Below are 10,859 nucleotides of genomic sequence, written 5' to 3'. Positions count from 1 at the left end.
GCATAGAACATCTTAATATTGTGTGCTAGAATTTCACCAATGCACTTGTGCAATTTAACGAAATTGTGAGAAATAGATGCTAGTTTAAAACTGACCAAATATATATAGAGAGAGGACATATACTATGATAATGACTTTGTTATATGAGAATGATGAGAATGAATATGAATCATTAGATTAAAAAGGAATGATTGAGATTAAACCTCACTTAATGTACCATTATCATGTGCCACTTTCATTCTACTTTCTCTCTCCCCACAATCAATGTTGGTGTTGGTTGAAAATATATATGTTGAAGAAGTTCTATGTTGGAAAGGATGTTCGTCAACTTTCATAAATAGTTTTGGCGTATCTTTGAAGACTAAATGTCCTTCTTCGATTGCTTTTTGGATTGTATCCCTGAAATAAACACAAGAGTTAGTGTGATGACCGAAATTATTATGAACTTTACAAGAATTTGTTCAGGAGGAGGCATTTTATGACCTCCACTTAACAAAATATTTGTTGATCCTTCAAAAGGATAACGAAAATTTGATAACTTATATCAAAAGCATATGTTTTTCGAGTTGTCTCATTCAAAACATCATCTAAGAATTCCTCTTTGTCAACTAGTGCTACATAATGACCTTTGTCTTTTCGATACTCATGTTTTTTAAACTACTCTTTCTCAAGATTTAGTTTTTTTATCTGCCTACCAATATCAATCAATTGAGATATATCTTGAAGTTGTTGGCTAACCATTTTCTTTCGAACTGCATAATTAAGGTATGTTGCAGCCATTTAAACCAATTCATGTTCAGGAATCATTGTGATACATCTAGCCTTAATCAACCTAAATCTATTGATGTAGTCATCTAATGATTCGTCATATCTTCCCTAAATTTTGGTCAAATCAATGACATTCACTTTCATTTATCTTGTAAAGAATTGTTCATTGGTATCATAAAGCGCATATAATTTGGGACAATTTTTTTTTAGAACGACATATAATTTTAGACGGAAAAAGTAAAAAATTATAAAACTTCTTTGACACATCTTCATTTGAAACAGTTTCCTCACTCTAAATACTCTTAGCTCAAAACATGAGTACTAACTATGAGCGGAACAATGGGTAAAGAGAAGAGAATAGTGTAATTGAATAGATTTTTAAATGTTGGGCTCCAACCGTAGAGATGGGAGAGCTTACTAAATGTGGGATTTTTAAGTGTTGAATATAACTAAATAACAAACTTTGAGTAATAATATGACACTTAAAACAATTTTTTTTTTTTGAGAGAACACTTAAAACAACTATATTTACCTTCATCGTATTCATACGAATTATGAACATTGTTTCTAGGTTTCAAAAGTTGTAATTTATAGGTATGAAATTTGAGTGAATCATCAACTTCGTCTCTGAATTTTTATGGATTGGCCAAATTCGTCCCTTAATTATGTGAAATATCAATTTAATCTCTGAATTTGTTAAATGTCAATCAAGTTAGTCATTATGTTCAAACGGACCGTTAACGGGGCTGACGTGGCAGCTAACCTCTCACATGTCAGACGCCATGTAGGCGGGGACTAATTTCGCCGATAATAACAAACATTTCGAAGGACTAAATTGATTGATTTGCAGAAAATGTTTTGGCTTTCTTCCCAAACGGCTCTTTTCTTCCCCAATTGTATAAAATTGGAACCCTAATTACACAATCTTCAGTCTACACTCTAAAATAACAAAAATTTCCTCCAATAATAAGTGGTCCAGTTCTTCGCCAATTCAACAAACTTCAAACCCTAATTTCTTGGTATTGAATCTGAAAGCTAAAATCCTCAAAATTTCTTGAAGCAAAACTATTGACATTGAATCTGAAATGACGGGGGTGAGAATATGGAAAAAAACAGTTATGAAAATCGAGCTTCATCTTCGAGCTCCAAGTTTAATGGTGTTGTTAGAGTGCTTGAATGTTGGTGTCCTAGAATTTGTGTTGTTAGAAAATCCAATACTTCAAAAAACCCAGGAAGGCCATTCTATGCTTGCCCTCTAGTAAAGTTCTAATGAAAAGAGGTTGAAGATGATTGAGGAATGTAACATTTCTGTAATAATATTACCATCAAATTATCAAATAGATCCCTACATTATATTAAAAAACCATCAAATAAGTCTCTGAATTGTTTAATCAGATATCAAATTGATCCTTGAAACATATGTGTACAAAATAAACTAAAAAATCCAGAACACACAAATTGAAACTGAAATATTACATAGGCAAAAGTCATAGGTCATAAGTCTGAGAAATTACATAGGCAAAAGCAACCCAACTATGGGGCATTAACAACCCAAAACCCTAAAACTCTGATCAAAACAACTGCCTCAAAAACAAACAAAGAACAAAGCAAGCATCAACGATAACAAAAACAAAATAAACAAAATGATAAAAACTTAAAACGAAAAAAACAAAAAAAATGGTGAATACGAACACAGAAACTTGATTAACTATAGGAAAGGTGCTACCTTTAACCACAGCCGAACTCAGAAACTTCAAAAACGTGAGAATCGCGAGAGATGATGATGATTTTGGAGAGGTGAGAATGGAGAAAGTTTTAGCAGGTAGGAGAAGAGTCAAGGACGTTTTTTATGTTTATGAAAGAAATGTGAGGAAGGAGGTATGGGTAATACAGGGGCAAAATTGGAATAACATAAAAAATAAAATTGAAAAGTGAAAATTGGAATTTTTCCACTATCCATCAAATTAGTCCTGGAACACGTGGCTTCCTTTTTGCCACGTGTACAAGACAACACAACATGCATGGCGACATATCAGCATGGCTAACGGAGCACTTGGACGGAGGGACCTTTTTGATTGACGTCTGACAAATTCACGGACTAAGTTGATATTTCGCATAATTGATGGACGAATTTTACCGACCCGTAAAAATTTAAGGACGAATTTGATGGTTCACTCTATAAAATTTATATGTCATGAAACCTTCATCATCATGAAACACAAAAAGTTTTAGATGCCATTAAATAAGAAACCAAATTATCAAACACATCAATATGACACGTGTATAATTAAACTCATATTCTTAGTACTCGTGAGCTTAACTCCTATTCTTAGTATTTGTGAGCTTAACTCAGCTGATAAGGACAACATATATTATATACAAGATCCGAGGATCGAACCTCAACTAAAAAACTCATATTCTTAACCAGGTCCCTTTTTTTATTCTATTATTATTATTTTGCTTATTAAATATTGCCACATAATTCTTTCAAGAAAAATATTGCTACATAATTGTTAGCCTTTTAATTAGTGTTTAAAAAAGCAGGACCGATCATGTTACGTGTGACTCATTTTCTCATCTTTTGTTTGGTTCTTGTAGCAATCATTCAAGACACAAAAAGAAATCTATTTTTTTTCTTCTTTTTTTATAGTTTAGAAATCTATGTTTAACGTAAGCTATTTTACGATAATGATCTTGGATAATAAATAGGCTTATTACATTTTTGGTCCTCGTGTTTTGATCTACTCACGAAACTGGTCCCGCCCTTTCAAAACAGAACAAAACGGTCCTTCAATTATCATTTTTGTTGCATTTTTCGTCATACCCCCCATTTTATTCTCCAAAAACGCAGAGAAATAACAGTTTTAGACATACCCCTATGCTCAGCCATGAAATAAACAGGGAATAAAGCATGTGGGTACGGAGAATCCACTTTATTCAACACACTAACCAAAAAACCCTAATTTCTAATATATGTTTCAAATTAGGGTTTTTTTTGTTAGTGTGCTGAATATAATAGATTCCTTGTGCCCACATGTTTTATTCCTTGTTGTTTTCATGGTTGAGTATAGGGGTAGGTTTAAAACTGCCTAAAACTATCATTTCTCTGCGTTTCTGGGGTTTGAAAATAGAAGGTAGGACGAAAAATGCAACCAAAATGATAATTGAAGGACCGTTTTGTTCTGTTTTAAAAGGGCATGACCAATTTCGTGAGTAGGGTCAAAACACGAGGACCAAAAGTGTAATTAAGCCTAATAAATAAGCTTCTTGAGCATAAATGAATCAAAAAGCTAGGTGAGCTCAAGTGGCTTGACCTTTGACATATGCACAAACTGTGATTGAAGTTTGAATCTAGTATTCTTCCTCTATTTTCTTGTATATCATTGTAATTTTTATTCGTGTAAGTGGATATATATATATATATATATATAAGTGACAGCTTTCTTTATATTTCTCCAAAAGTTGGAATAACAACAACAACAACAAAAAATTAAGATCGATCCTACAATTTTAGAAATCCTAGTGAATTTAGAAAACTATTTCCTCGATTACTCTAAAATCATTTATGTATCTTTTGTTCGAAATATAGGTTATGCTAACAAGTTTCATAATATAGGTTATGCTAATATAGGTTATGGATCCGGATATTGGTTTCAAACAGATCACTTTGCAAGACTCGTGGCCGACCGTTTCAAGCCACAATACACCGAATGATTTCACCCGAATGACCTGAAAATCGGATTTCGGGTTGGTGTCCACCCCTAGCCTTCACTTAGAATATGATGCCCTTCGATGGGCGTCATCTTTAGTTCTGCACTTTTAAATGGTTTGCTGCTCTTGAGTTTCAGATGGCTAATGTTTAAATGGACTATAAACAAGTGGTAGACAATGCACTTAATTACAAATTCAATCGTTTAAAATATTGTTCTAATTTTAGAAGAATGTAAAATGTTGTCTAATTTCAGTAACAACTATAAATTTGTTTTTTCTAAGGCTGTCAACTAATGGAAGGGCTCACACTTTTGCTAGTGTATTAATATCTTACTCATCACTTTTTATGAGATTTTGGATTGTATTTCTCATATTATATTAGTAAATTTCCATGAGTATTTTTTAGTGAAAAATATATAATAATTAATATTATTCCATGAGTATTTTTTTATTTGAATATTAAAACTCTCTAAAAAAATTAATTCTTAAAGGTTTTTCTTCTTAAAAACAAAACACCATAAGGTTTTTCATGTTTTGGAAAGTCTTCGATGTCCTCGCAACCTTATATCATATGAACCCACTTACAAAATAATTCTTTTGGTTAAATATTTAAATAGTTAGACTCATTATATTAAATGTGGAGAAGTGAAAAACACGTGATTTGAATCCAAACATTCGCATATCTACATCTTTACAACTATCAACTGTGTTGTACTTACTTGACCTAACAATATTCTTATTTATCATTTGATTATTAACCATTAACATCAAATTATTTCTCATATTTATCATTAGATTATTAACTATCATCGTAAAATATATTTTTTTAGGGAATATCATCGTAAAATAATTGTTGCCTGTTGCATGAAGTGTTTAAATGTTTTATTGTAAAATTTAAAATTAGCCACTTGATTAATATTATTTTTTCGTTTCATTTTTTTTCTTTTCATTAAAACGTTATTTTGTTTGAAATAGAACGAGTTTCTCTTTTTGACTAGGAGCAATTATGTTTGAAGTGTGATGGATGGAGGAACATTTGCTTAATCACAACCACTAATAATTTTATTTGAGTATATTCACACATTTGGAATAATGGTAAAAGAAGAAATACTTAAATAATATGTTATTTTAAATGATTAAATGATAAATACTTTTATATGTGTATCTAAATGTATTTTATTTGTAGTTGTTTCTATATAAATATTTCTCGTGATGGATGTTTCTTTCAAAAAGAATTTAAATATTAATTTATGACATAGTTTAACCGATTTTGCTAGACTCAATCATGCGGATGAATTATTGATGAGTAATTTAAAATAATTAATAATAGATTATACTCGCAACAATTAAGCAAGATGTATATATGAAAATGAGTTACGACTTATATTAGAAAAAGTGAAAAATAACCTTTTAGTTTTATTTTCATCCAACGAGCCAACGTGTCCACCTCATTAACACCCCATTATGTTAGTGTTATAATGACACGTTCGAAATCTTAATTGTATCTATCAAAAAGATAAGTTATATTTTCAATCCAACGAGGTTCTTTGTTGTCCTTAAATAAATCAATAGAATTCATATATGACTTTGGTCACGTATCTCGGTCCAAATCGGTCCCTCTCTCCATCCCAAAGTATAAGAGATGTTGATTATTTCACAAAAATCAATAAAATAAACAATAGTACTCTTTATTAGATTACATTATCAAATACTAGTGTATTTACGATATATATTTTTTTAGACGAACGAGATGACAATATCATCATAAACTCACACAAATTGGATGTATTGAGGTTCGAATCCAGTCATACATATGACCTAAGTTTCGGCATTTTTACGAATTAAACTATGATTTATGGAACATTTATAATATTTCTTAATTAAAGTATTATCATATTTATGATTATCATAAGATAAAGTAGAAGATGGAGTATTAAATTACTATGATGAGGGAATATTAAATAATTTATATCCTAATGTTTTTTTTTTCCCTTTTCCTTTGATGCCTCACTCCTTTATCAATGCAATGTCATCTCAAGAGAGTTTTTCTGTGTGCTCTCACAGCACGTTTCTGTTCTTGTTGGCAGTGTCATTGTCTCTGCCTTCTTCCACAACAACACTTCACTCTTTCTTTCTCCATTCTCTTCAACCCCACCACAGTAACAAAATCATTCAACCTGTTCCATAACTTGAATCTTTTGGAACTTTGCTTTAATGGGTTTGAACTATATATTCACCTAATCCAGTTTTTTCTAACTGCTTCATTAGTTTTTATATATATATAAAAAAAAAAACATTTTTTTATGTTTATAAATATGTGTTTTTGTTTTCTCGTATTACACAAAGTTTGAGACATTTCATGTTCTGTTTCAGTTTCTGAGAAAACCCTGTTTTTTTTTTTTTGTTTCTGAAAAAAAAAATGTCAAATTTACAAATGGCCCATGTTGATTTAGAGCAAGAAAATCATCTTCATCGCCATCATCATCATCATGGAAGTGATGTGAGTGGTGAAGGAAGTGTATGTTTCTCTGATGCAGACGATGGTGGTTCAAGCTATTCTCATTTCTATTCAACAAATGGTGGTTCAAGCTATGATGATTACACTTTTGCTTGTGTTTCTGATCCTGAACTTGGTTGTGTTCATGATTCTAGAAGAGTTTCTTCTGTTTCTGATTGTTCTGTTGAGGTTGAAATTAGAATTGAGAGGGTTCCTGAGAATAAGGTGCATTTGGCTAAAGTGGAGAAAGATTGTAGGATTTGTCATATGGGTTTGGAGAGTGAAAGCCATGAATCTGGTCCTCCAATTGAATTGGGCTGTTCTTGTAAAGAGGATTTAGCTGCTGCTCATAAGAATTGTGCCGAGGCTTGGTTCAAGATTAAGGGAAATAGGTCAGTTCAATTGAAACCCTTGTTTTGTTTTATAGTTTTGATTGTTAAATTTAGTTTTTTTTGATAAATTTTGAAGCTTTTAGATAAAATTTAGACACCCTTTTGTTGATTGATGGCATTGATTGAGAAATTTCTCAATTTTGTGAGTTATCTAGATGATGATAGAAGGACTCACAATTATTTGTGGTTTTATGTTTACTTGGGAAATCAATTATTATGGCGTAGACACCGACATTAACACTTAGGTATCGTAATAATTCATAATAATTTGAGAAAGTGTCTGTTAGTGATTGAACGTAACCATATGAGTCAGTGTCGTGTTTGTGTCGGATACGACTTAGATCTGAAATGTCGATGCTATATAGATTATTAGAGTGTGAAATTGATTGAAGTTCTGTAATTGGTGATATGGATTGTTTAGTTGATGATGAGTGTAAAGATGTATCAGCTGATGAAAAAAAGTATTTGGAAGCATAATTTAGAATGTTTAGAGAACAAAATTGCAAGGAAGCAAGCTCAATTATTTCTTCAAGAAAGGGGAAAGTCATAGAAGATTAAATAATTTAAAGAAGAAGGTGATGGAAAAATAAAGGCTTAAAGCATCAGCCAGTCTCACTGATTTGCTGACATGTCTTAGTGCAGTGGGATTCTTTGTTGCTTTCTTCCTTTTCTGAAATTTAGGAATCTCTATATTACTTCTTTCTAATTTTTTTTTTTTTTTTTTTATCTCTTTTAAAGTTGAGATTTGACCCCTTCTGACTGCTATTCATGTATATAAATATCTTGGTGGATGATAGTTGCTTGCTGATGTGCCACATAGAATATTTTAATCCATATAATAAATCACTGGTTCCAAATAATCTATTAATTTAAGATATATGATGACAACTCCATAGCACCAACCCTTATGATCAAAGGCATGTGCGATAAGACACTGACACATATGATTACATTCAATTAATTGATTTTTTCAAATTATTATCAGTGTCGACATGTTAGTCTTGTGTCCGGTGTTTGTATCGGTGTTTCATAGATGACAAGTTTTATATTGCATATTTGTTGTGATTTCTAAGTACTACAAGCTACTGAGTACTGAATTGACAGTACAATTGTCCAGATTCTTGTTGCTGTTCTTTGAGGTAAAATATATCTATACTTTATGTACTGGTTCTGCAGTGTCACTTACAGAAATTCATAACATCTATGACTTTTACACAGTGGCACAGTGCTTTTCCTTAATTTTAATTTCAATCCTTGATGTCTGAAATTGAATACAAACATGTAGTTTTCTGTGCTTTTGTTAATACTTGAATGGACATAGTTTATTATTGATTGACTGGTAAACTGTCCTTACTTCTTTGTCAATTCAAAAGCAGCATTTTGTTGGGGCCTTTTGTTGAGGAAGGATATGTGGTTATAGTAGAATTTGGACACAAATCCATCCAAGTCCATTATTTCATTGCTAAATTAAAATTCTAATGGAACAGAATTTGAATCTTATCAGTTTTGGAATCTTCTTTAATGTATGTTGTGATTGGTGCCTTCATTGGTGGCAAATAATTCATGATATCTTCTTTTCCTTTGTTTTGGAATATTGAAACCACTGAATGGTTTGAACAAAAACAGTTGTGAATGGTTTCACTCCTTTATAAATTCTTTTCAGGCTTTATCTCTTTTCAATGTGAGACCGAGTTTTTTTCCAATATACCTCCTCTCACCTGGTACTATTGGGCTTGGTGCGTGGATAATATGGTGGGTGGCCTGAATCAATAAGTTCTAAAACTATATTATATTTTTTGAAATTGTGATTAACTCATCCTTACATAATCGGGCTTTGAACGTGAGATGGGTGCCACTTTGTATAAACTCTATTACGACTTTATATATTTTCGATATAGAGCTTTGGTTTTTCCTAATATATATACTTGTAAACAGAGTTTCACATTAGGCTAATGGATGGTTAAACCTTTCTGATTTGTTAAGCATTTCTGTCATGACAACTTAGTATAAACTGTTATGTTAATGTATGATTCAGATTGACATTGTTGAATTTAAATCAACTCCTTTCTCACAAGTTGGACAGAGTAATTGCTCTACTGTTCAACGTTAATGATGTGTGAGCAGATGACTCCTAGGGTTATGTTATATGATGTTTCAACTTTTGAGTTCTTTTGTTGTAATGATACGACTTTAGTTCTTAGTTGGCTTGTTTGTAACATCCATATTTTTGAGTTCGTTCGTCATAATGATATGTGACCTTAGCTCTGCGTGTTTGTAACATCCACACATTTGGTTCATTGATGATATTTCCCTTAATGTATGATGATTATATATAAAGTGGCTTTGGGAGAGGAACATAGAAATGGTAACAGTTTGCCGGAATATATTTCTTCAGTTTTGAAATTTTGAAACTTTCTAATTATTTTGTGTTTAAATTTATTTATAGGACGTGCGAAATTTGTCATTCGATTGCGCGGAACGTTTACAGTCCAAATGAGGATTTAACAGAGCATGTGAGCGAGAATAACAATGCGACTGCATCATCCACACTCTCAACGGCCGTTCCTACAGCAGAAACTCAAAGATTTTGGCATGGCCATCGCTTCTTGAATTTTCTGCTTGCTTGTATGGTTTTTGCATTTGTCATATCATGGCTTTTCCACTTTAATGTGCCATCATCTTAGGTTCATTCATGACTTAATGCACATTTGAAGTTACTAGGGAGCAAACAAGCCAAAGAGACAGAAAGGGGGAAAAAAGAGAGATAAAAAAAATGAAGTGTCCAAGGAGATAGGTTTTCAGGGAATGAATCCTTCTATAATTTGAGGCATTATTGAATCTTTCTTGAATTTCTGTTGTGCATTTGTCCTAAATTATTTAGCTTCACAAAATGTCTTCCAGAATCCATGTAATTTCATGACAAGTACTAGAATGGTTATTCAAAATGTATATTATATATCATATTATATATTGTGACTCAATCTGTGTTTTTAGGTGCATGGTGATTTTCCATGCTAGTTTATTTTAAAAGTGATATTATTAAACAATGCTTTCTTTCTTTGTGTGTGGTTGTTGCAATTTCTTTTGGTGGTTGACTTTTCTGCATCAAAGATCATATCATATATCTATGCTAATGTTATGGGTTAAAAGCTACTATTAGTATTAACATAGATATAAATAAACGATTTTTATTTTTTTTGAATAAACATATGTAGAACCCTTTTTCCTCAATTCTAAAATTAGCAGTTGTATGAGGTCACATCATTAAACATAAATAAATAACCTACCAAATTTATATTGAGGAACCATATCATAGGGTGATGCCAAGTCAAGGTTCTGCAGGAGAAATTACTAGCTCCACCTATAGTTGTTGAGTGTTAAAACAAACCTATGGCTTGAGCATTAGATGTAGCTCTTTTGGCCACCTAAATTGACATTAGAGAGGATCGAACCTGAGACCTCAATGAGGAGCACATTCTCAGGTTCTAAGT

The 10,859-nt window shown here is 31.8% G+C and overlaps 1 protein-coding gene across 1 annotated transcript; it reads left to right on the top strand.

Moving 5' to 3' along the window:
* The first annotated feature begins 6,440 nt into the window (after positions 1-6,440).
* On the top strand, positions 6,441-10,349 carry LOC25498649 (uncharacterized). The gene is made up of 2 exons (XM_013593582.3): positions 6,441-7,368; positions 9,815-10,349. The coding sequence occupies exons 1-2, from the start codon at positions 6,899-6,901 to the stop codon at positions 10,050-10,052; spliced, it is 708 nt and encodes a 235-aa protein (XP_013449036.1). The 5' UTR covers positions 6,441-6,898; the 3' UTR covers positions 10,053-10,349.
* Positions 10,350-10,859: the final 510 nt, after the last annotated feature.

This window comes from Medicago truncatula, chromosome 7 (assembly GCF_003473485.1).
Source record: "Medicago truncatula cultivar Jemalong A17 chromosome 7, MtrunA17r5.0-ANR, whole genome shotgun sequence".
NCBI classification, from domain to species: Eukaryota; Viridiplantae; Streptophyta; class Magnoliopsida; order Fabales; family Fabaceae; genus Medicago; species Medicago truncatula.
This window is presented reverse-complemented; position numbering and strand designations above follow the sequence as displayed.